Raw genomic sequence first — 27335 nt, 5'->3', positions numbered from 1 at the left:
TCACACACCCAAAATCCAAACAGTTTAACTGAAATGTACAGAGTCAAATGATTGTCACCATGCCAAATTTTATTTCATAATACTCTTGTCAACAGCCTTGAGACATAGGCTGGGATTTAGCGCTAGCGACGGGGGACTCCCCTACTGGAACCCCACGCCACTTTTCTCTGGAAGACCCGATGCAATTATATGGTATGCAGGCACTTACCAAGACACCGTAGGACCTCGCATTGGATGAAGTCCCCAGTAGAGCAGAAATGCCACCCTCGAAAGCTGACGGCTGACAGGCTTCTGTTGCCAGCAAGTGCCACTGAGACCAGGTGCCCAAGGGCTTCACCAGGGATTGCCACTGGATCGCTGGAGACTTGTGAGTGAGGCAAATGGGGGTTGCTGGTGAGATTGGGGAGGGGGGGGGGTCAGATGCAAGGACATGGCTTTCAGTGCCACTCCCTCCACCACCCCTCCCCTCCCCCCCAACTCTTGCTGACTTTGGGGTCCCTCAATCAGGCACCTGTGAATGATGGGCCCCCCTGGTAGATCATAGGCAAACTGGACAGGGTTTGCTGGGCAGCCTTTGGGAGCCACGGAGACCTGTGTGAGCTTCTGAGCCATCATTAAATTCCAATAGACTCGGATAATTGAGAATTGACTTTAAGTGGCTTAATTGACATCCTACTGCCAGTGGGCTGGATTCCCACGTCAGGGGGAGGTGTCAGCTGTGGCTCAGTTCATAGCACCCTCGCCTTTGAATCAGAGGGTTGTGGGTTCATGTCCCACTCCCGGAAACCAAGAACTGTGATTGTACTCGAAAGAGTTGCAATCTGTGACTGTTGATAACTCGAAAGAGTTTCCCACATCAGGGGGAGGTATCAGCTGTGGCTCAGTTCATAGCACCCTCGCCTTTGAATCAGAGGGTTGTGGGTTCATGTCCCACTCCCAGAAACCAAGAACTGTGATTGTACTCGAAAGAGTTGCAATCTGTGACTGTTGATAACTCGAAGAGAGTTTCCCACGTCAGGCCCTTCCCACCAGTCCTGTCCCATTCCCCCACCACCCCACTGAAGTGGGGACAGTTCTCCCAACTCCAGGAATTGGAAGTGGATACTCCTGGCAATTCCCCTAGCCCCCGCTATCATGCCCACTCCAGCGGGTCCATTAAATCTCAGCCATAGTCTTACATCAGATTTAAAGTTCAGAAGCAGGCCATTCAGTCCAACAAGTCTATGCTGGTTTTTTGCCCCCACACATGCCTTCTCCTATTCTTTTTCATCTAACCCGTCAATGATTTATTAAGCTTGTACTATTGTTCTAATGCAATTTACTCATTACATAACCGATACTTTGTTGACTCTCTTTTGTATCCCCTTAACACAGCATCATTAAGATAACAATCTAAAAATCAATATATTGTTAAATAAATTGTCAGTATTGGCATCAAGGAAGGGGGAAACAGAATAGTTCTGGAAGAATTTCTAAAAGCTTGTGAATTTAAGAATGAGGCAGAAACTCCATTCATCGCAGTGCATAACACAAAAACACAGGAAGACATGGAGAAAGGCAAATCAAATCAGCCCCAAATATTTCCATTGGCCATCACAGATTTTATTCTACTTATTTAATCCACTAAGAGAAAATGCTGCAAAATAACACCCTACTCTCAAAACGTAATCAAACAAAACCCCAGAATATTCACCTATCCCTATATCTCAACTAATCCACCCCGATTTTGTGTGTCCATAGACAACATATCCAGTAGCAATCTGGTACCATTATAGTCCATGGAGTACTTGGTCCTCTCAATCTACACATAGCACTGTGAGATTGGGAATTACAATCAACATTGTTAAATAGTTTTTCTGGCAATCTACTCTACATTTTCACAGCTCTATGAAAAAATATCTTTCCTCAATTTCTGGGTTTGCTAGAAGCATCTTAACCTTAATCCCTGCACTCTTTCTCTGTGCTCACAATTTATCAGTTAAACAGTCAATTTACATCTACATTATCTCTGCTATGCAGTAATTTTAAGATCTGGAATATGTCAAACTTCAATTGTTTTCTCTAAATAAACCAAATTCCGCTTTAAAAGTCTCCCCTCATATTTAAAGTGCCACACCCCAGAATCACCCTTGTCACTTTGCTATGAACCATTGCCAATCATCAACATCACCCTAAACAATAACTCAGTGAAATTATTCAGTGAGTAGATGGGAAAACAGAAAAGTAAGGTCTCAGGTTCAGACTCTCAATGCTACCCAATGCTGAAAGTATCTTCAGGCACATTAGGTCATGGGCATGGCTGCATTACTCCCTTACAAAGCGAATGTTCTCTGAACATTTGCTCTCCAGGCAACATTTGTCATTCTTGCTGCCCTATAATGGTTTACTAGGTGAAAGGTGCTATATAAATGCAAATTGTTGTTGGTGCTTTTTAACAGAAAGTACCCTTGAAATTTTCAGTATATAATCTGTTTAAATTCCCAGCAAGTGCACTCAGTAAAGGTTACTGCGTTTTGCGCTATTGTATCCAAAAGGGATGAAAATGTTAAATAGGGCAATTATATTCGATGGCCTCAAAGTGATAGGATCCAGTATTAATTGGGGAATTATTCTTAATAAACAGATTTGATAAAGTAAAGTTGATGAGGTGACTATATTATATCTCACCAGGGCCAGCTTCTTTTACTTTAGCACCAATCCACAGTGCTTTCGTCACCCTCAGCGATTGCATGAAGCTGGTCAGTCTCTGGTTATCTTCAATTGTCCCGATGGCGGTCAGAAACCCAAACCTTTGCCGGCACAGTCTCTCTGCTACTGTCCACTGCAGCTGTTCGGGTACATACTCATAATAGTAATTCCGGTAAACGAAACATCTCCTGTCCTGTAATATCAGCTGTGATTCTGGGAGGGGTAGTGAGAGGGTGGTGGGGGGGAGATGAGACATTTTTGTGATCAACTGTTAACGAGTGAGTGTAAAATGTTTCTTTGCGATGCTGGAATGTACTGACCTGCAAGCATGCCACCGACACAGAAAAACTGCGGATAAAAGCAAAAAAAAATAAATAAATACAAGATTTCATCTGGAATTGGAGGGTCAGCAGACCTGATACTTGGCAATATCTGTAAAAAAAAATCGTTTCACTTACAACACTCGTCGAAAAGAAAAGAATCACTCCCCATGTGCCTATTCCTGGTTGGGGTTGGGGGGCTGGTAAAAACAACAACATCCAAACGGTTTGTTTGAGCTCAACCGGCTTTAACGTACAATGGGACAATTGTGGCGTTTTAAAAAGATAAAGTAATCAGCATTGCATCCCTAGACCTTTGGCGTTAATGAACAGGCAAATTCATTCCCCATGTGTCTTCTCTGTCATACAGGACTGTGCGGGACACTGCGACAAATTAATACCGAAATAAACCTCTACTGTTATTTCATCTGTAGCCGCGCACACTAAGCAACAGAGGATTTACCATCCATTTCACAGTTTAAAAAGTATTTCCAGACTACACAAAAGGCAACAGATCTATTTAATGTTCACTTACTGCGTTTCAACTCGTTTTATTGTATGACTAGATAACATTAGAGATTTGAAATCAGAACTAAACGCATTGATTGTAAACTCAACCTCACAAAAGTCACCCACCCAGTTCTGAATCTACACATTACCAGAGGGTGCATGGAAAGCTAATCTTTGAACCGTCCCAAAGTTGGCATGAATTAAAAAGGGGGGGAATGCAAAGGTGACTTGGTGCCGTGTTGCCCCAGCTCCTACCAGTTGCCGAAATAATACCGATGTGCAAGCCAGAAGGAATCCCGGGCCATTGGTCATTTCCCTCGCATATGTCTCGAAGTGGAGCCGGATAAGTCAATGTTCTCGATGCCCCTCGGTCCGTGTCTCTCGACCCCCCGCCTGTCTGATCCGCCGCTCGTTTCTCTTTCACCAGTTCAAACGCCGCTTCTCCAAACGCTGGTTTTCATTTTCAACTCCAACACTCTTGTGACAATTGCACAAACTGGAGTCCCAGCAGCAGAAGGGTGTTTGTAAACGTCTTTCATGCGAGGGGGTGGGGTATGTCCTAACCTAATGTACAATCCATACTTGGGATCCAGGGCTTCCCGTCGGTGTAAAGTACTTAACTAAAAAAAACATTTAATCGAGGAATAAAGAATGCATACACACACACACCTCATACAGCAGCCTATCCAGATAGCACTGCTGCTGATTGGCAACCAAATTAACCTATCAGGAGCACTTATATTTAAGTAGCAAGACAGGTTAAAAGGAAGAGTGAAACAATGGTCCGTTACTTTTAAAGGGCAAGTTTGAAGAAGCAACATAGATGCATGAGCTGAACATAATTAACCTCACATGTCCAGTAACAGGCACAGGCTGTGAAATCTATATATGTCAGGCAAAAATAGTTTTTTTTTTAATATAGGATTGAAATCTGTAATAAAAAACAGAAAACGCTGATAAACAGGTCTGGCAGAAACAGAGTCAACGTTTCAAGTTGTTGGGCTTTCATTACAACTGGCAAGAGTTAGAGATGTAGCAGTTTTCAAGTAGGGGCAAGTAAAATGTAGAGGGGTGGAAGGGACAAATTAGGAAACGACCAGTGGAATGATGACGCAAGCAAAAGGGACTGGTAATGGGACAAATGAAAAAAAAAAGATGGGTCTAGAAGTGCTGAAAATGCTAACAGCATCATTGGCCCAAAGAAAAAAGGGAGCTGTGGTTACCATCTGAAATTATTGAATTTTAGGTACCTGATAGCCTTCAACACTGATCAAAAGATGAAGGTGCTGCACCTTCAGCTTCCTTGGAACAGTGTGGAAGGGCTGAGGAAAGAGAGGTCAGCATGGGAGTGGGATGAGAATTAAAATGGCAGGTGACCACAAGTTCAAGATCAGCTTCAGGAAAAGGAAGGCTGTACACTGGTGTGGAAGGTGGCATCGTCAGGACAGATGCAACGGATATAGAGAAATGGAGAGATTGGAATTCAGTCCTTAGATTGGAGGATCAGGGGTGGTTAGAAGTGTAATAAAATGTAGCTAGAGTAGTTATTGGCTGACTGCCTTACTTCTGAAAAAGGACATGAGGGAGTTGACAGGAGGAAGGGAAGAGTGAGAGAAATTTTCCAGTTTGGGTGAGAGCAGGAAGCAGCACAGATATGGTCATCAATATACCAGAAAGAGGTGAATAAGTGTAAGATTGTGCTGGATTGAAACAAAAAAAATGTCCGACTTATCCCAGAAATAGGCAAGCAAAATTCAGATCCATTTGAGTTCCCATAGCAACACTTTTGACTCCACTCAATTCCTCTAAATATAAGCTCAAACATAACAAGTTCAGCTAGGCCGAGGAGGGTGGTGGTGGATCGAGGCTGATTGGGCCTCTGTTCAATGAAGAAGCCGGCGGCCAGCGAGCCATCCCATTGAGGGATGGAGATGTAGAGGGAATGGACATTAAGTGGAGAGGAAACAGTGAGGGGCAGGAAATTGTAAAGTGATGAAGTGGCAGGGATGTTGTTGTGCAGGTGGGAAGAGACTGGACAAGGGGAGAAAAGAAAGTGAAGATAACAGGAAATAAATTCTGTGGGTGAGAACAGGCTAAGACAATGGGTCTACTGGGGCAGTCCCGATTGTGGGATTTGGGCAGGAGGTAGAAATGGATCTAGGGGGAGGCGGGGGGATGGAAGGGATGCTGGGAGACTACAAGGCTGGAGGCCTTGCAGGGAAGATCTCCAGTTGAGATGGGGGTCAGTGACAGTCTGAGAAATGACGACTTGATGTTTGATGGTGGGGTTGTGGTCTAGGGGAAGGTAAGAGATGGTGTTTGAGAGTTGCCATTCACCCTCGACAAGTTAGAGTTCCATTTTTCTAAAACCAACTGGTCGGCAGAGTTGACCACTGTTTTTGTGTTCATATCATCTAATTTTCCCAGATACTTGCCATTTGCAGTACTGGATCATGCATACAAATTCACTGGTTTTGAACTTAAGTTAAAGGCGATCATAGCTGCTACAATCCAAACGCTTTTAAAATATATAATGCAGGTAACCAGTGCCAAACAATGTATTCAAGTCACCGATCACATCACTAGACACACTCCTATACTTTCTTACAAGATAAATGACAAGGAGGCAGTATGGAGAAATGTTAAAAAAGTAACTTGCATTAATATACTGCCTACCACATCCTTGAAATATCCTAACTATGGTTTATTTCTGAATTGCCGTTATAGTTAAGTAAGGCAAAAATCTACTATAAATTTCGATTTAGTAAGCTCTCACAAACAGCAAGCAAAAAGAATAACCAGTTAATATATTGCTATTGTTTGAGGGACATTGGGAGAAATGACTGCTGCTGTTTGAGCAGTGCTACAGGATCTTTTATACTTAACCAAAAAGGTAGATGGTCTAGGTAGAAACACTGCTTTCTTAACAGTGAATAGTTGCAGCAGTCTGAATTATATGCTGAAATCCAAACTAGGATTTGAGCATAAAACAGACTTTAAAGAGTGTTCAGAAGGTTGATACTTAGAAAAATTTGCATTTATACAGTGCCTTTAACAATAAAAAAAAAGTTGCAAAGTGCTTCAAAGACACAGTCCAAAAATTTACAATGAACTGAAGGAAATATTTAGAAATTTTTGAAAACTTGTCCAAAGAGGCAGTGTCTTAAAGGGGGAGAGATTTAGGGATGGAATTCCTGAGTGTAGGGCCTAAACAGCTGATGGCACAGCCATCAATCGAGGGACAAGGGGACTTTACGAAACTGAAGACACTAGAGTTTGAGAAACACCAAGTTTTCAGGTTATAGGCTGGAGGGGGTTACAGACATAGGAAGGAGTGAGCTGACAAAAGGATCTGGATGCAAGGATGAGAATTTTAAATTTGATGATTGGGAGCCAATTTAGGTCAGCAAGCAAAGGAGTGATATGTGAATGGGTCTTGGTGCGAGTTAGGATATGGGCATCAGAGTTCTGAATTGAGTATTGGTCAGAAGTCATTGGAATGGTCAAGTATATAGATGATAAAAAATGGGTGAACGTTTCAGCAGCAGATGGACTGAGGCAAGTGCCAAGATGGGTGATATTACAGAGATGAAAGTAAACAACCTGTGTGATGGAGTACTATGCAGAGACTCAAACTGGAAACGAAGGATCTAAGCAGGCTTGTTCAGTCCAAGGCAATTGTGGATCTGTGGCATGGAATCAATGGATAGCGAACAGTTTGTGGTGGGTGCCAAAGACAATGACTTTGGTTTTCCTAATTTTTAATGACTGTCAGCCATGGCTCAAGTTGGTCACAAACTCACTTCTGAGTCAGAAGTTTGTAGGTTTAAATCCCACTCTTAAAGACTAAAAATCTCGTTTGAAACTCCAGCACAGTGCTGAGGGAATGCTGTACTCTCAGAATTTGAATGAGGTCTTGCACCGAGGCCCCATCTGCTAAAGTAGATGTAAAAGATCCTATAGCACTATTTTGAAGAACAGGGGAGTTATCCCTGTTGTCCTGGGAAATATTTATCCCTCAATCAACTCCATAAAATACCAATTATCTGGTCATTGCCATATTGCTGTTTGTGGGAGCTTGCTGTGCACAAAGTGACTGCAACATTCCCTGCAGTACAACAGTGAACTGCACACTTCAAAAGTAGTTCAGTGACTGTAGAGAGCTTTGGATGTCCTGAGGTTGTGAAAAGTGTTCTATAAGTGCAAGACTTTATTTTCTTTCTTAATTGGAGAAAATTTCTGCTTATACAGGACTGGGTGTTGGACAAGCAGTCCGACAACAAAGGGGCTGAAAGCCACGGTGGTAAGGAAGAGTTAGGTTAGGTGTTATTGGTATACATGCAGAACCCCACATCATGTCTTTGGATAATGTTTTTGAGGGACAGCACGTAGATGTGGAACAGGAGGGGATCAAGTATAGATCCTTGGAAGGCTCCAGAGGCAACATCATTGGTGTGTGTGTGTGAGGGGGTGGGCGCATGGCGGGGCAGGGGGGTGGTGGAAGTGGATGAGGGAAGCAATTGCCAGATGATCAGTTACCAGCTCCTCATAAGTGTCAGGATTGGTTACTCATATCACAAGTAAAATATTAATCTACCACTATATTGTCCTTAATAATGAACATTTAATATCAAGCATTTCTCCTCATGCATGATTTGTTAAATTGATAAGTACAAAGAATTTAAAAAGGAGTCTTAGCATTAGGGCAAAAACAATAGTTTATTTAAAAATATTGCTGCTCTTCCCTTTACTTAGAATGACATGATCGCAAAGAAACAAGGCACTTTTTAAATACAGATCAGTAAAGTCAATAGTCGAGGTGCAAATAAATAACATTGTCTTTATTGCTGCAGTAAATCTGATGCTTGTGCAACTCATCACTTTTGTTTTTATTATTTCTAGACCGAACAAAGTCAATTGCTAATTTATATTCTGCTAGCCTGGCATTTGCCAGTCTAACCATATAGAATTATTTTTATTCAACAAACTCCTACAAAATAGAAAAACACAATAACTGTATAGCCAATTTAAATTCATAGGCTCCATTCTCACCATATTATACTTCCTTTGTACTTCAAAAAAATACATCAAGCATAACCTTTTAAGTGGCATAAATTTCCTCTTCATCGCCAGGAAATGTTATTTGGACATATTTCATCACTCAGTTCCAGTCTTAAAGACTGAGTGACCAGCCGTAAAGTTTCCTTTACTTTGAAAAATGCACCCAACATAACAGCACCCATCTACCACACAACTAGTCAAATTTTCTCATTTGCTATATTGACCATTCTCAGGGGCCTTATTCAGACATTGCAAATTACAGTCAATTTTATGATGTGGTCTCTGGCAATAGTTTGAGATGTTCCAAACCCATTCCATGCAATAATTTTACAACAGAAAAAAAATGTAATCATTTATTCCATTAGACTCAGCTGATGCAAATAGTCAGGATGGAAACCCATTGCATCGATGATTGTTTCCAATTCAAGGAACAGAGCAGAATGGTGCAATATGGTTGTAAGGAAGATATCATTGACAGCAGCTTTGTCCACAATTCTTTTAGGTACTAAGGCAGACATATTACTTTTGTGTTTTCTATCTAAAATAATAATGACCTCTGTGGAAGTCTCAGATAACAATGTTACCTAACTCACATTACTGAAGCAGCTGGAAGACATGACTGTGATTTAGCCAAGAGCAGATGCTGTTCTTTTGTACTGCTCCAAACTGGATTCTGTGTTTGAATGTTTCTCGTTTTAGTTTGGGAGAAGTAGGTATGAGCTTGAAGGTTGATTTTAAACTAATAATTGCAACTAAAATAGTTGTCAGCAAAAGCAGGAATTTAATCTTTCATTGCAATCCAGCAAAATTAAACAAAACTAGTGAATTTGAAGTTGTGTGGTGTTCAGAACTTTTCCAAACCATTATCAACACCAGATCACAAAAACACAAGCTTAGTGGCACATGTGACCAGTACCACCAAAGCACTGATTCAGACTCCGTTGATGCAGGACCCTCCCTTCAGATCATTATACAGCAAGCTTCCAATTTTGGCTACACAATGAAGCAGAGGCACCAAGGTCTTAAAGTTCCATACAAGATGGGATATTACTTCACGTTACTACAAGGTTTTCTAGCCAGCAAGTGCTTTACTAATGTTTTACTTTGAGGTTTGCAGTAGTCCCAGAAAGAAAGTACATCTTACAACCAAGAAAAGGGTGCATTTACAGTACCTAGAGTATACAAAAATAATAATGGAGATCAATGATAAAAACAATATTTGGCTAAAGTTAAAAATATATTGCAATCAGTTTGTAAACTTGCAAAGCCCAAGTGATTATATTTTATATCTTATAAATTTAAAGGTTTGCTCAAATATAATTATTTAATAATCTCTCAAACCCATTGTACAGTTGTTGGTGAAGGTTCTTCAGTAGTTGAAGCTGTTCCTTGGAGTGTGTATACAACTTTCTTAACTCCTCTGTTACACCTAATAGAAGAGTCAACATTTGTGGAAGCCTTAATCTTTTCATTATTATCAGTACAGCTCGAGTTTCCCTTTTCACTCTGGAGGTGTTCAATTAAGTCAAGGAGTGAGTTGGCAGCCAAGTCCACTTCACTGATCAATAACTGAGGTCCTTTCCTGTCCAGTTTGCTTTCTCTGGCTGAGGATGCATTCACTTCATCAAGTGAGGAAGTCCAAAACATATCAAATTTACCAGCCACATTCAACATTGAGGAACAAGCCATTTCTATGCACTTCTTCAGCTGCTTATCGACTGCATTTTCACCTGCAAAGGTTTATTTTAAAAAAAGAGAGTTAAAGATTTTCCTTCTCCAGCAACAAAGATCAAATTTCTGGCTGTAAAAATGCAATGTTATGCCGCGACATAATAGGAGAATTTGAGCCTTTAGTTCATAATGTTTTAAAATGAACTGTCTTCCCATACTAAATTTAAAACAAAGTGCAAAGGACAAAATATGGGGACCAGGGCAGGTTGATTAAACTGGAAAATAGTAAGGATACAGAGGCTTTGCTCTAAATACCAATTAATTTATGCATAGACAAGGCATTCAACAAATGAGACTCAAATGAAGTAGGAGTATCTGTCCATTAACAGAGTGTGCAATATTCTCATACCTGGTACCTTTAATTATCGTTGATTAAAAAACCCTGAGACTGTTTAAGCACGGGAGAATAAATCACATGGGTTTTAGTTCTAGCCAAGAATCCAAATTCTCTGAATGTTCTGAAAATTTACTTCATCCCATACAAGATCGGATCACAGAGGATTGTACATCCAGACTTTCATCCAAAATGTGAAGTGGCTTCTTTCCATGGCATTAACTTTCTATGTCTTTAAAATTCTGGTCACTTAGAATTTGTCCACAAGGGATTAAATGCCTTTTTGGTAACCTATTCCTTACCCAGTTTAAGTAAGCTGAATCTTATATGTATTTTATATATATTGTATTCCCAGCATCCTGGGTGTGCCACACTCTAATGCATTATTCAACCTGTATATAAACTTGACCATTAGTTTTAGCCCATATGCATCCTATCTGAATGCATGGAATTATCCATCAAGCAAAAGAATCAGGAAAATGGTGGATATGCCGCATAATCTCGAGTGGTCGATAGTGTAACTAAAAGACAAGTGGTAATCTTAAACTGGGTATTCTATTGCACAGCTTATACTAAAAGGTGTTAAAGTCGAAAAGGTAATAATATGACTGAAGGTAATACTTGACAGCTTAAACATTAAATAACATATTCTTAACCACACGTACTTACAAAAAAATGTATTTTCACACTTGGATTCATGATGGAATCCAGTCTGCTAATAACCTAGAATTTTACCCAACTGCAGTAAAGCCGGTAAGCTGTGAATATTTTATATTGAATGAAACCTTGTACACATGTAGTCGGAACATTTTAAGAAGTGTTCAAATAAGTCAGCCTTGTAGTGGGGCAAACAAGTGAAACTCCAGGAGATAAAGCCAGAAAGATTATCCATAGCATCACAAAGTAACCAAACCGATTCCCAAATCACAAAATAAAACAATACTTTCAATCATGACCCCAAACAAATGGACATAAATGACCACCTAGAACCATTAGAGGAAAACTAGCTTTTTAGGAAACAGGTCTGCAGTCACTGGACTATTATTCCCTGCTCCTGCCTGATGAAGACAGCATGGTGATGGAGACTTTAGTGGAGAAATCTTAAGAAAAAGGCAAGAACGACAGAGATAATAAATCAGATGTTTTTATTTTTAAAACCTGTTAAAATAGTAGAGGTCAACAGCAAGAAATTGGGGAGTAGTCATATTCTGACCCTGTGTACAGTAGACATATAATTTAATTTCTGTGTTTCGATGATAACATTTCACTAACAAAATGCTCTGCATATCACAAATAAAAAGTCAAAACCAGGCATAATTTCTGTTCCAACATAAGATCATAAATGGTGCTGGATTGTGTAGTTGGGAGCAAGCAGTTTAACAAATGAGTCCAGCTTCAAATTTGAAAAAAGTTACAATTTAGGAAATTTATCTGCAAGAAGGAAAGCAAAAGGAAATAAAATATAATACAATATAGCTAAACTTTGGAGATGGGGATGTTATCCTTTTCAAATGTTAGGCAAAATTGTACCTCACTATTCTAGACAGGCTTCTCTATAGTTAGAATGGTTAAAAGTCATAATTTAAAATATTTTACCTCTCAGCACGGAAGTTATCATTTGGCACATCGTGTGATAACTTCCATTAAACTTCACCAATTCAGCACTAACACTGATCAGGCTCTTTATGGATCTCAGATGCCAGGTTGGACATTCTTGGATTAGGGTACCCATCTTCTTCCAGAAATTTATTATAAAAATAAGGAAAAAAAAAGTGTCAGATACTCTAAGCTGCAGCACTCATTAAATTTAGCAATGCTACATTGGCATGTAGTCACAACTTTTCACATCATCCCGTTAAAAAAGCTTTTATTCAAATCACCTTAAACACAAATCAGATTGGCATGAAGATGTACTCAATTATAATATACGATGTAATATTAGCTTATTAAAGCTGGTGAGCTAATGGGAACAACATTCGGTATTGAGTAGTCACAAACTTCACTTCTATATTTCTTCTTTGCAACATAAGAGCAAAACTTAAGAATCCTACAGCTCATTTAGGAGAAGACAAAGTCCAATGTTACGGTGAGAGTTACCTTCTTGAAACCCTTTTGGAAGTGCATTTCTGCTCCATCCCTTAAAAATACACCCCAATTCCAAAATGAAAAATATGTACAAGCCCTTTTCCAAGGTAGAAGTCAGAAGAGAATGGTAGGCAGAGGAGGCTGTGAGGAGAGCAGAGAGGGGCCAGCAGATGGGTTTTGGGGTGGGGGCGGGGTGGGTTGGGGGGCAGGTGGGGGGAAGCACAGGCAGTGCGAGGATCAGAGAGGAGGTACATAATTTAAGAAATCACATTGTAACATTACAGATACATTATGCACTGGTAAATACTATAGCAAATTGATTTGTTAAAAAAGGATGTTTCATTTGTCTGCCTTAGTCATGTAATGTGTGAAAGCTGCAGAGAACAACCAAGAAATATGGCAGGGCCTTTTTGTGGTCACCATTGGGAACAAATGGAGAAAAATCATAGCCTCTCTTTTCTGATCATAATAGCAGCTAAAATAATTGACCAGTGCCTCAAATTAATGGCTCAATAATAGGTGATGGTGCCAACTTCTGATCAGTATTTAAATAGATGATTTCTATTTAAATCATCTTTAGCACACGCACACAAAATTATCTGACCATTGCCTTGCTGAATAAGCAGCAACTGCAAAGGTTGTAGCACTCTTCAATGAACAATTGGAGTTTGTTATTATTACCCTTAGTTGTGTGGTGGAAGAAAATGACAAATAAAAAAAACAAAAATGATGCTAAAGGTTCAGTAAAAAGGAAAACCCTCAAAATACACCAACCCCAAATGCCACTGCATGATCTGACTGATGGGAATGCATCACATGTTGGTCAGCATCTAAAAGAGATACTAACATTAGCATTCAAGTATGACCTTTCATCAGAAAGAGTCACACCCAAACAAACTTGCTCCTTCAGATACTAACTGACCTGTTATAAATTTTGTTCTTGTTTAGGATTTCCAATATTTGCTGCTTTTCATTTTATATTAGTCTTCATATGTACACAGAGCTAAGTAAATTGGAATCTACTTCCATTACTAGAAGAATTAAATTTGGACAGGACCATGAACTTCCTATCATTCTCAGGACAGTCAGGAAGGTAAAAAAGGAATGGATGGTAAAATAAAGATGTCCTGGGATAGAGTTAAGAGCCAGCAAGAAAAATATTGTAATTTTTGGATAGGGTTTTGTAATTCAAGGATAGGATAGATTGTTAAAGGATAAGGTATAAAGGGATATGGGAACAGGGCGGTCATATGGGATAGAATGGAAGACAAATACCAACAAGGGCTGCTTCAGCCAACAGTTATTGTAATTTCTACCTAAAGCTATATAGTGAATTAATTTAGTCAAGAGCTGGCAGAGCAAGGATGGACCGAATTCTGTATTGTTCCATGATCAACTCCTGTGCTAATAGTTTCTGTGGTTCTATGATTATAATTTGTACATTTCTGCCAGTACAGACAGAAACCAGGCTCAATAGATCTTGTTAGGACTGGTATCATTTGTATGGTATATACACAGAACTATTTTATGAATAAAGTTGCAGTCTCATGGTTTAAAAAGGCCTCCAGCAGATACAGGCATCACATTGATGCAGCATTGATAATTGGAAACTTCAATTATTAGCATAACAAAGATTGGGAAACCAGGAAAGAAAATTGCCATAAAATTAATACAAATTCCTCAGGTATAACCTTGTACTGAGTGAAATTTTATTCCAAATTCTTTACATTAAATGTCTATTTGAATACAATTCCACTCAAGTGAAGAGGACACTCAGTAGAGTGCATACCTCCATCACACTGTGTTAACTCAATGTTACGACAATGACAAAGCTCTTCCTGATGCTTTTCCCTGTCTGGTTGATGCTCTGTAACTACAAAGTTGAAAAAATAAGTTCTCTTATTAAGAGCTTCCACCTCATGGAGGTGGCTTCAGGCCAATCCACATCTAACAATCTGCTCTGAAAACTTTGCTCACATTTGACAGCTGTGACATATTGCATCACAATGCTGAGACAATCCACAACATTCTAAAACAATCAATAACTTTCTAAACAATACAACTCAACATTCTTTTAAAAAAGTCAATTTGCCCTCTCTCTCAATGTTAATGGATCCTTTAAAAAATTCCAGGATCTGAATTTGCATCTTTACCAAAAACTGTTCTTCCTTGGGCCATACCCTGTGTACTAAGTTTCACTGAAATCGTCCATTAGGTTTTGAAATATATTTTGTTTACAAGCAGACCAACTAACAGGGGCAAAAACATTACCTCCACCCACCTTCAGTGGCAGAGGTAATAAAAGGTCACCAAAACATAACCTAATGTACAATTTCATTATACTTTCAAGTCAGGCATCAATACAAGCTGATATTATGAAATAAAGAACAAGCAGCGACCAAAATAAACTGAACAATAAATTTTTAAACAAGTTTAACAGACAAAAGTAGTCCTTCATAACTACTGATAAACATGTAATCCTGTGCCTGTTATATAAACATTTCAGCTCGACAGTTTGCTTTGTGTATTTTCCATAGGTAACAAAGAGCTGGCCATGAGAGGAGATACTTATTCACTTTTCTCTGCCCACTTCAATAAATCACACATTACAATATAAGTAGCCAGTGGATTCCTTTGTTCCAGGAAGAAAACAGCTTTTCTCTGTGTCTAATAACCTTGGTTTGCAAATCAGTAAACATTTTCTATTGCACACGATGTCCAAGTGCCAAAAGACTTGCAACCTCAAATGTACTAGCTGAATAAGCATTAATTTCCCAATTTAAATTGAATGCAATGGTGTTACCAAAACAAGTTTAACTACTGCAAAAAAATTAAACTTCCCAGCACCAAAACTGTGTTACTGTAGCAACAATACTGCGTACATCTCAATAAACAGGTCTAATTGATGACAAATAGAAGAATCCATTCACACAGAGTAATGGATAAAAGACATTTTGACAAGCAATTTAAAAAAAAGGATTTCAATCATTAATCCTTTCACAGACTCTAATTAATACAATATAAAATGCAGATTTCACATAGTCTATGTGCTGGCTTAATCTACAAATTGTTTGTGCTCAGTCAGGAAAGAGACTGTGGTGTTAGAGATAGCAAAATCTGGTCTTGTGTAGATAAGATTTCCATTGAGCACCCAACCTGCAATAAATAGGTGGGAACATATGGATAGATCCAAGGCTCATAAGAGCCTAACAATATAATTGTATAGCATTATCCAATTCAGAATATTCTATATTAAAACTGGAAAGTTAATTTGAATTCATTTACCTCAAGTTGGGGTACAAAATTAATATAGAAAGATTCAGAACAACTTAAATTTCAGATTAAATTATAGCATTTTAAATAAGGTAGCAAACAAATCATGGTTCTATATATTATTTATTAAAGTTAAAAAGTAGATTACAGGCATTTATATTTAAACCAATTTGCTTATTAATGACCACTTAACTCTAATTGGAAATTAAATGCTACAAAAGAATAAATAGTCATTCTAAATGTTGCTGCTGCATTGACAAATTATTGCTTAAATTGTAAAGTTTCTCGGCTACTTTATTTAAAGAAAGATCCACTAATTGTATTGTAAAATGAAAAGAAAACTCAAAATAATAGTTCTGGCACTCAACTTTCAAGTAAAACTCTAAAACCTCAGTAGCTTCAATGGTGATTAGAACAACTATCCTTTTCAGTATTCCCCTCTGCCCGACAATTGCAGCAAGTTCACCTTACAAAACTATTCTTCTACGTAATAACGAGGCATGAATATCTCACAGACCCTGAATTTCCATCAATGGGAAAACCCATTTGTTATTCTCCAAATAAAAACTACTTCACTATTTCAAATTTTTAATAAGTAATTTTATGACAGATTACACTCTCAGCAGTGCTTTACAGATTTTATTTCATTTAATAGAAAGTGCACCATCAGCCACATCTCAGTTGTTGCACTCTTGTCTGAGTCAGAAGGTTGTGGGTTCAAGACCTATTCCAGAACTTGAGCACAAAAATTAATGCTGACACTGCAGTGCAGTGCTGAGGGAGTACTGCACCAGTTGGAACACTTCCATCTTTTAGGTGAGACATTAAATTGAGGCTTCATCTGTGCCATCAGATGAACATAAAACATCCCTTGGCAGTATTTTAAAGATGACCAGGGGAGCTTGCCAATATTTATCCTTCAACCAATATCACAAAAGAGATTATCTGGTCATTATCACACTACCATTTGTGCGAGTTTGTATTTTGTGCAAATTGGCTACCATGTTTCTTACAGTACAACATTGAGTGCACTTCATTGATTCTAAAGCACCTTGGGAAGTCCTTTGGTCATGAAGGCGCTATATAAATGCAAGTCAGTCTTTCTTTTCACTGTGGTGCTTGATACATGCATCTTTGAACACTAAAAATAGATGCAGTAATACACCAGTACTGGTGGAATGTCACCTGCAGCAAGCTGTCAATGCAGTTACTGTACTCAACCCCCTTTTCCACCATTTTAATTCCTTTCTCTGCTGAAAGAAATGACTCGCATTGAGTGCCAACTCTATTTGCAAGCACTGGTATATTTCACCAAAGAAGCCTGGACAGCAAGCATTCAAAAATAAAGTGCACCAAGGCTGTGTTCAACCTGACGTCAGCCAATATTTTCACCTCACTAACTTAGTCATTGAACATCAACAGGCACAGGACTGAACCATTTTTCCACTTCCTTCCATCTTGGGGACAATAAGTCTAACTTTAGGGTTTACATAGCTTTCCAGCTGAGATCAGCTAGTTCTGTACACGCTGGGAATTCATCCAACAACTTTCCTGGTCAATCTGTAGAGAGAGATGCTGCCAGGCCTGTTGAATTTTTCCAACACTATTTTTATTTCTGATTTCCAGCATCTGCAGCTTTCTGCTTTTAACTTTCCTGGTCAAATGGTTCCAAAAAAAAAGTGCATTGATGGAACAAACCATCATGAAGCTCTAATTATTGGATATTGGACAGCAATTCAGCCTGTTGTGTTGCTTTCAGAATACAACCATTTAAAATAAACATAAATAACCTACTTTCAAACCTTCAACTAAAGGATATACTCCCATTAGAGATCTTAACATATAAAAAAGTCTGACCGAATATTAACTTTACTAATAAAAACATTGTATATAAATACATATTAAGGATGAACCAACTGAAGTAGTGAAATAAAATCATGCTTGTTCTTCCTTGTATGACTGCACCAACAATTCCTGCTTTTGCAGTGCAGTCAAGACATTTATGTTTTTTGGTGAGAGGAGGAAGTTCTAGAAAAGGTGGAATTATCCCAGTATCTATATTACACCAATTCAGCTATCTTAAAATAACAGGACAAAATCTAACAAGACCTTTCACTTTCATTATGGCTGTTGAGTTACTTCTTTTGCTTGGACTTACTGAAGAGCAATAGAAAGGCTGGAGATTGTCAGTGGATTTTAAAAAACAATGAATACCTGGCCAATACGTAACCAAGAAAGCAAGAGGGAGGTAGAAAAAGAAAGATAGGAAAATACTGGTGCATTAATAATACTTTTACGCTACACTGAGGCCAGGATATTGAGGTCAGTGAGTGGGGGGCAGGGCCCGCTCGCCGACACGTAAAATGACGCGGGCAGAACTCCCAATGTTACCCTGCGTCATTTCAATTTTCAGGTCGGCGGGGGCACAGCCGAATCAGCTGTGCGCCCGCCGACCTGTCAACAGCCAATTGAGGCCATTTAAAAACTAATTGAACTAGTTAATGGACCTGTCCGTCCAACCTTAAGGTTGGCGGGCAGGCCGGGAGCCTTGGCGGGCTTTAGAAAAAGCATGAAACCTCATCCACGGGCAGGATGAGGTTTCATGTAAGTTTTTAAAAATTTAATAAAAGTTTGAATGAAAGTGATGGACATGTCTCAACTCATGTGACAATGTCACATGAGGGGACATGTCAGGGAAATTTTAATTTTGTGCATTAACCATTTTTGAATTTGGCGCCGATCTCCCTGAGGCAGCATTTAGCCTCAGGGAGATGAGTGTGCGCTTTCGCGCACATGTGCAAAAGAGTGCACTCACGGCTGAGGGAATCCTCCCCCACCCGCACAGCGCTTCCTGGCGGATATCACGATGGGCAGGCCTAATTGGGGGGCCACGCCTGCACACGCCCACTCCTGCACTTTCCTCCCCGCCCCCCCATCAATGGGGAGAAAACTCTTCCCTAAGAGTGAAGTAATAGTTTTATGTTCACAATAATGCAATGGGGAGGGGTGGGTATATATTCACTGCCCTCTCCCATTGTTGAGGTATTGTAAGCAGAGCTCAAGACAAGTACACAAATGCATCTACAAACCATATTCATCAACCTCCCACTTTATACAATTAAAAATAGGTAATATGATAATCAATAGCTATTGTTCATCCTCACTTGTTCATGATCATTACTTCCAGGTGGCTTTGTAAAGAATAAAATCAAACTTGGTTAACAAGCCATTTTATACTGCACTTTGATGTTAAATCATCACACCTGATGACACTAATGACAAAAGTGTAGCATAAAAGCAAACATAATTAGCGTAGCACTTTCCACAGCTAGAGGAAGGTTACTATATTAAACAGTAGTATGTAAACCGGAGCTTGAGATGTTACACACAAGCACCCCTGACACAATCATTTTCTCCCTTTTTTTCTATGCAATGCTTCCTGCTGGTTAAGTGGTACAGACAACACACTTTCATGTGCAAAGTAAAATGCCATTCAAATATTTCTGCTCTTCACTCAATAGGATATTCTATTTATTCCTTTTGGCCAAAAATGATATGGAACAGAAGTGTCAATCGTAAAAGTGTAACATAACAGTAAGCACACGTCATTACCTTCAACTTTTTCAGTTCCATGAGATAGTTTTGAATTGAAACCGACAGGGCCATGCTCCTCTTCTTTAGTCTCTCAAATACCTCAATGTTAAAAGAAAAATGGTCATTCTTTTATGCATTTATTATACAAAACCAGCACATCTGATATAATTAAACAACTGTCTCCTTTTAAATTTCAGGAGCTGTAATATTTCCTGGACGTACATAATCAAAAATGATAGTTACAGCACACTTGGAGTATTAAGCACAGTTCCATTCTTCATATTAAGGGGAGGCATTGGAGAAGGTGCAAAAAAAGAATTGCATGGATGAAACCAGAACTGAAAGGATATACTTAAGAAAGGCTTAACAAAGTGTGCTCCTTTCTCAAGAAAAGGCACAGGGGAGGTCTGATAGACCTCATTAAGAAAATATTTCCACTTGTTGGGGAGTCCAATACTAGAGGTCATAAATATAAGAGTCACAAATAAATACAGGAGAAGTTCAGGAGAAATGTTTACTCAAAGAATGGTAAGAACGTGGAATGCACTATCACAAGGAGTAGTTGAGGCAAATAGCACAAATGCATTTAAGGGGAGGCTAGATAAATACACGAGGGAGAAAAAGAACAGAAGCATTGTTGATAAGGTTGGATGAAGTACGGTGTGAGGGAAGTTCATGGGGAGCATAAATGCTAGCATAGAACCAGTTGGGCTGAGTATTCTGTTTCTGTGATGTACTTGCTGTTTTAAGGTTTATTATTTATTTAATTTTATCTTCAATGAATCATGTTAATAATGAGCTAAGATATTTCTGAACAATATAGTTGACCACAGCTTTAAATTAAAACCATAATATCTTAAATAATATTCCATACTCATTTTGACTTGAGGGTACTGAATGCAAAATGGCTGTTACGGGACATTTGTGACATGATGCACTAGATGAGTTGCTCCTTCAGTGGACCATCACAGACACAATGTGCTGAATGGCCTCCTTTGTGCTGTAACCTTTCTATGATTCTACCTATAATAACAGCCATTTTTCATTCAATACCCTGCAAGTCAAAATGAGTTTCTATTGTTAAAAGATGGTACTTGGGACACGACTGCTAAGTTAGTCTTAAAAATAGATACAATTTTTGCAGGGGACACTACGTTAGAGTATATACAGCAATTAAAATGCTATGGGTCAAGTGCAGCTCAGTATGAATTCAGTGTAAGGTAATTAATATGGAAATAAGGAGACAAAAGCAGGAGAGTATGTTAAATAGAATAGTATGACAGGTGGATTTGGAAGAGATTTAAGGCTAGGTGAATAAATCTATGCAACCTCAGCACGGTATTTAGCTGCATTAAAAATACAAATAAGGTACTTGGTTGCATCAGCCTAGGGACAGACTACAAACCAAAATAAGGCAGTACTCAGACTACATAAAGTACCATGCGCAACTCTTGCCAACTTATCATGGGCAGGATATTATTGCCTGAAGAGAAGCAACAAAAATAATTTTTGGTATCAGGAATAACAAGAGGGATAAGGAAGTTGTTTTTTTTTCATTTTTGGAAAGGAGGCGGCTTCAAGGCGATCCGATTTCAAACTTTTTAAGACTATGAAAGAAACTCCCAAAATGGTTTCAGTGAATTAGGCCACAATGCTGAAGGATTTAAGTTATATGCATTTCTCATGGGTGAGCAAATTGAGGAATATGGCAAGATGGAGCTGATCCTGGAAAAACAATAGCCTCTTTGAGCCAATCATCTTTCCTGTTCCTAGATTTTATTTTAGGTTTGGTTAATGCCATATTTTAGTTTGGTTAATGAGTGAAAATTTAAGAGGTGATTCAATATTTAATGCATTAACTCCAAATGACAGTCACAGGGTTGAGAGAAGTGGTCATTGGGTAGAGCTGTGTGCCGGCAGCATAAATGTGAAACCAGCCATTATGTCTTCAGATAGTGTTGCCAAGGCACAATTTGTAGATGACAAATAAGGGGATGGGGAGAGAGAAGGGGGATGGGTTGGTGATGATAGAGGTGGTTTGCAAGGAGAGATTGCCAAAAGATAGTGGTGTGGAAGTGGGAAGAGAAGCAATGTAGGAGATTCTCTTGCTACGACCGGATAGGTTAGAGGAATCGAGCAAAGTAGCAACAAACGGTAGAGAAATGCTGGAGAAGGACACTCTAGTTCACCATGTCAAAGGCAGCAAATTGGGAAGGGTGTTCAGGTACAATGGGCGACAGTCACAGTATTTAATTTGTAACTTCTATCGAGGACACTTTAATGGTGTGGCAGGGACAGAGGCCTGATTGGAGAGGTTTAAATATAAGGTTTCAGGATGGGTAGCACAGATTTGGGAGGTGACAACATGTTTGTAGATTTGGAGAGTAAAGATAGCTTGTAGAAGGGAAAGTAGTTTGCACAAACAGAGGGATCAAGGGTGGGTTTTTTTGAGGAGGGGGAATTGACAGAAGATTTGAAAGAAAGGGGGAATAGTATCTGGGGAGAAGGATCAGTTTCCAAACATCAACTAGCATGGGAAGGTGATTAGTTAAGAGATTAGTGAGAATAAGGTTGAGATAGTCAGATTTAAAGTGATTTGCAAAAGAAGCAAATGTGACGTGAGAAATTTTTTTTTCACACAAAGACTGGTTGGGGTCTGGAATGCACTGCCTGGAAGTGTGATGAAGGTAGGTTCAGTTGAGGCATTCAAGAGGGCATTAGATGATTATTTGAATAGAAACAATGTGCAGGTGTACAGGGAAAAGGCAGCACAGGGTCATAATGCTCATTTGGCAAGCTGATGCAGACACGATGGGCCGAATGGCCTCCTTCTGTGCCATTAAAATTCTGTGATTCTGTGAAACTCTGACCAGTCCCCTCATGATTTTGAATACCTCTATCAAATCTCCTCTCAACCTCTCTTCCCCAAGGGAAAACAAATCTACCCACCCAACTGGAACTATTCTCGTGAATCTTTACTGCACCCTCTCTAATGCCTTCACATCCTTCCTAAAGTGTGGTGACCAGAACTGGATGCAATACTCCAGTTGAGGCCAAACCAGTGTTTTATACAAGTTTAACATAACATTCTCGTTTTTGTATTCTATGCCCTGAAAGCCCAGGATGCTTTTTTAAAATTCTTTTTCTGGGGCGTGGGTGTCACTGGCAAGGTCAGCTTTTATTGTCCCATCTCTAATTGCCTGGCTTGCTAGGCCATTTCAGTGGGTAGTTAAGAGTCAACCACATTGCTATGGGAGTCACATGTCAGCCAGACAGGGTAAAGATGGCAGATATCCTTCCCTAAAAGGACACGAGTGAACCAGATGGATTTTTACAACAATTGGTGATAGTTGTCATTGTCATTACGGAGACTAGCTTTACATTCCAGGTCTATTAACGGAATGTAAATTCCACCAGCTGCCCTGGTGGGATTTGAACCCATGTCCCCAGGGCATGAGCCAGTCTAGTGACATTACCATTATGCTGCCTTCTCTGCAATTTCCACTCTCACTTCCCTCAGTATCCTTGGATGCATCTCATCCAGCACTGGTGTCTTTAACTTCCAGTACAGACAGCCTATCCAATACCACCTCCTTACCAGTTTTAAACACTTTAATTGTCTGAACTACCACTTCTTTCACCAAGACCTGCCAGGCATCTTATTCCTTGGTAAAAACAGATCTAAAGTATTCATTTAATACCTCAGCCATGTTCCCTGCCAATATGCATAAATCTCCTTTTTGGTCCCTAATCAGCTCCATTCCTTCTTTTACCACCCTTTTGCTATTTATATGCTTGTAGAAGACTTTTGGATTCCCTTTTATGTTAGTTGCCTGTCTCTTCTCATACTTTCTTTGCTTGTCTCATTTCCTTCTTCAATTATTCTTTGAGCCTTCTATATTCATCTGAATGCTTTCAAGTCTGCCACCCTTGGATTTAGGGAAATGAAGATGGCACCATACCAGGATAAAGGAGCAGGATAGGAGGATGCAAGGATTAAACAGGGGACAAGGGCATCCAAAAGCAGAAGTGGGTGAGTACTTGGGCTAATCAATAGCAGAAGAATCATGACAAACAGAGAATCAAAGGTTAGTTTGTTAAAAGTGCAGCTGTAAGTAACTTGGAAGTGTTTTTTTCCCCCCATTAGACTGGATGTAGAAGGAAATGGGGTTGGAAGGGAATGGGAGATGTGAATGGTGAGGTACATGTGGAGAATACAGAGGCCATGTGAGATTCCAGTGTGGGCACGAATGAGCGGAAGAGTTTATATGAATGAGAGGTTAAAAGGAGGGCATTGTATCTACAAGAGAGTGTAAGGTTAATTGAGTTGGAGGTTGTAATCCCCGGGGATGAGATATCATTCAGAGCAGAGGTTTAAGGAAGGAATGGCATGAGGATACCTCAATGAGAAACTGTGTGGGACTTGGAGGGGGAGGGGGGTGCAATAGACAAGAATTTTAAAATAAGGCAAGAGAGATGGAACAAGGTGAAGTGCCCAAAAGAGAAGGTGCAATAAGAGCAGGGGGAGATGGGTTTGGTGACAAGGGCCGTTGCACTGGTTTGGGCAAGCAATTGGAGGGTGTTATAACCAGGGGAGAGGCATCAATAAAAGAGGCAAGCTTGAGGTAAGTTTCTGTCAAGGTCATGGGGTCAGTCATCTACAAGATGATGGATAACAAGGGCCTTGCTTGCGAGCAAATTGACATTACATACAAACGTATGAACAAGGAGCAGGAGTAGGCCATTCGACCCCTTGAGCCTGTTCTGCCACTTAACAAGATCATGGCTGATCTAATAGTAATCTCAAATCTGCATCCCACCAAACCCCAATAACCTATCACCCCCTTGCTTACCAAAAATCTATCCATCTCTGTCTTAAAAATATTCAAAGACTCTGCTTCCACTGCCTTTTCAGATAGTTCCAAAGACCCACAACCCACAGAAAAAATTTTGCCTCAATTCCGTTTATAAATAAGGGGTCGCCCATTTAAAAAAGTGATCCCTACTTCTAGATTCTCCCACAAGAGGAAACGTCCTCTCCACATCTATTCTGTCAAGTCCCCTCAGGATTTTATATGTTTCAATCAAGTTGCCTCTTACTCTTCTAAACTCCAGCGAATACAAGCCGAGCCTGTCCAACCTTTCCTCATAAGACAAACCACCTATTCCAGGTATTAGTCTGGTAAGCATTCTCTGAACTGTTTCCAATGCATTTACATCCTTCCTTAAATAAGGTGACCAATACAATACACAATACTCCAGATGTAGTCTCACAAGTGCTCTGTATAATTGAAGCATAATCTTCCTACTTTTGTATTCAATTCCCCTCGCAATAAATGATAACATTCTATTAGCTTTCCTAATTACTTGCTGTGCCTGCATACTAGCCTTTTGCGATTCAAGCACTGAGACACCTAGATCCCTCTGCATCTGAGCTCTGCAATCTCTCACCATTTTAGATAATATGCCTCTCTTTTATTGTTCCTGCCAAAATGGACAACTTCACATTTTCCCACATTATATTCTATTTGCCAGGTCTTTGCCTACTCACTTAACCCATCTATATCTTTTTGTAGCCTCCCTTTGTCCTCTTCACAACTTACTTTCCTACCTATTTTTGTGTCATCAGCAAATTGGGGACCATCCCATCCATCCCTTCATCCAAGTTATTTATATAAATTGCAAACAGTTGAAGTCCCAGCACTGATCCCTTTGACACACCACTAATTACATCTTGCCAACCTGAAAAAGACCCATTTATGACAACTCTCCGCTTCCTGTTAGCCAGCCAATCTTCTATCCATGCCGATAGGATACCTCCTATGAGCTTTTATTTTCTGCAATAACCTTTGATGTGGCACTTTATCAAAGCATCAGATGTGACATTCTGGAAGGGGTATAGAAAGGGCAGCAAATTTTAATGCCTCTTCAAAAGATGGTTTTGCCAAAAGCTGCTATTTATCACCTTAAACAAATAGCATTATGAGGGTAATTAGATATCTGAAGTGATGAGTGAAATCACTTATTGCTAGAATCAATGCCACAAGGTAACATTACAGCACCCAAATAAACAAGCTTTTAATACAAATCATCTTGCACTTAACTCCATTAACATACAATAATTTCTTCAAAGCTCTCACACTCACCATCCTGTATTTACCAAGAGAAAAAATCGGTGTTGCCATGCAACAAAGCAGTTTCCTGAAGGCCATATACACTACCTGGTGATGGTACATATGCAGATTACCTTATGGCACTCAGTGATGTTACTCATCACTTGCGATCTCTGTTAATCTCATGATACTACTCATTGAAGGTGACAAACAACAACTTTTAGAAAATTATATCTATTTAGGATGCATAAACAAACACCTTCATATTGTAAATATTTACATATAACCCAGCAGTTATAGGTGTGAGAAGGGTGGTGAAAATTACAAGGCAGGTAAAGTAGTTATGGAGTTGTAATAAATCAACAATTGCAAATATTTCAGTATGCACATAGAAATTATTTGAAACAATGTAGGACTAGTCACATAAACCATGATTAAGATGGAACATATTTCTCTTGGTTCATATCATGATAAAAACTTATGAATAATTAAAATTTTGGTTTTCCTAAAATGATTTTAGAAAGTCACTTTATATTTTGCATCACCACCAGTAATCCAATAATATTTGGGAAAAGAAGCAAAACTAACAGGGGCAAAGATTTTGTAGCATGATCGGTGCAATAATGCATTGTGTAAAGCACCAAGAAAACTCCATTTAATAAGACATTACATATTTGCAAATTTCCATTCTATTTTTTTCACATTGGTATCTTGTGTAGGGTAACAAACTTCAAAAGAGTTGTGAGTTTTAAATCTCACTCAAGTTAATTAATTCAAGGCAACATTTTCAACTTTTGAAAATTAATGCGTAAAGTGCAAACTTAGATTAGTACATGGCATCTAGTATGAACCAATATATTCAGAAATATTGTGGGTGGGTTTATAGAGTATATTTTGCTGCACTGAAGCCTGATCGTCACATAGAAATGAAAGTAAAGTACCAGAACTCAAAATGAATTTTGCCATCAATATTAGTCATGTGAAGAAAAGCAATTATTGAAATAAAAATATATCTGTCACTCAATCCAACCCTTAATATTTTGCACACTTAACATACCATATAGCGAGTTTTAAAGAGTCAGATTACCTCTGTCTTTGTTGATGGTCTTTGCAGCAATTTCTGGTGTTCCTTTATTGCTTTTAGGCCAACATCTAAGAGACTCTTCATTCCAGATTCTGTTCCCTCAAAAAGACAGGCCATAACACTCCTCTGTGTAGACATTTGGAACATAATTCAAGTTTGGTACCAAATTAAAAAGAGAGAACTTTTATTTGGAAGTCAGTTATTTAGACAGTTGTTTTCAGTAATGAACTTTATTTCATAGAAATTACAGTTTGCTTTGAAACAGAAACAGTTCAATGCTGTCAGATTCTACTCTGCAAGGTATATAAATGTAAAGTTGCCCCTTGCAATCAAGATTTCTAGAAAGTAATGGACAATATCATTCTCTACTGTCAACAATCACTATTTGTTTGTATTGTGCTTTTCTCCCCCAGTCATTCAATTTTCAATTAGAAGTTCCCCACCTTGACCACTTGACCTAGTGTAAGGAGAGATAAAGGGATAAAGGAATGGATGCCAGGCTATGGTGAGACCATTGAGGAATATAACTGAAAACTTGGCCT

The 27335-nt window shown here is 39.1% G+C and overlaps 2 protein-coding genes across 2 annotated transcripts in view; both read right to left on the bottom strand.

Moving 5' to 3' along the window:
- LOC144692711 (adhesion G protein-coupled receptor D2) overlaps positions 1-2944 on the bottom strand; it is a 290395-nt gene extending 287451 nt beyond the window's left edge. The window contains exon 1 of the mRNA XM_078561799.1: positions 2668-2944. Within this exon, the coding sequence (XP_078417925.1) occupies positions 2668-2944 (277 nt within the window). The remainder of the gene's footprint in view (positions 1-2667) is intronic.
- Positions 2945-8218: 5274 nt separating this feature from the next.
- kif14 (kinesin family member 14) overlaps positions 8219-27335 on the bottom strand; it is a 90218-nt gene continuing 71101 nt past the window's right edge. The window contains exons 26-29 of the mRNA XM_078561701.1: positions 26797-26919; positions 19615-19695; positions 12241-12376; positions 8219-10309 (exon numbers count right to left, since the gene is read on the bottom strand). Coding sequence (XP_078417827.1) covers positions 9915-10309; positions 12241-12376; positions 19615-19695; positions 26797-26919 — 735 coding nt within the window. The 3' untranslated portion in view covers positions 8219-9914. The remainder of the gene's footprint in view (positions 10310-12240; positions 12377-19614; positions 19696-26796; positions 26920-27335) is intronic.

This window comes from Cetorhinus maximus, chromosome 17 (assembly GCF_964194155.1).
Source record: "Cetorhinus maximus chromosome 17, sCetMax3.hap1.1, whole genome shotgun sequence".
Taxonomy (NCBI): domain Eukaryota; kingdom Metazoa; phylum Chordata; class Chondrichthyes; order Lamniformes; family Cetorhinidae; genus Cetorhinus; species Cetorhinus maximus.
This window is presented reverse-complemented; position numbering and strand designations above follow the sequence as displayed.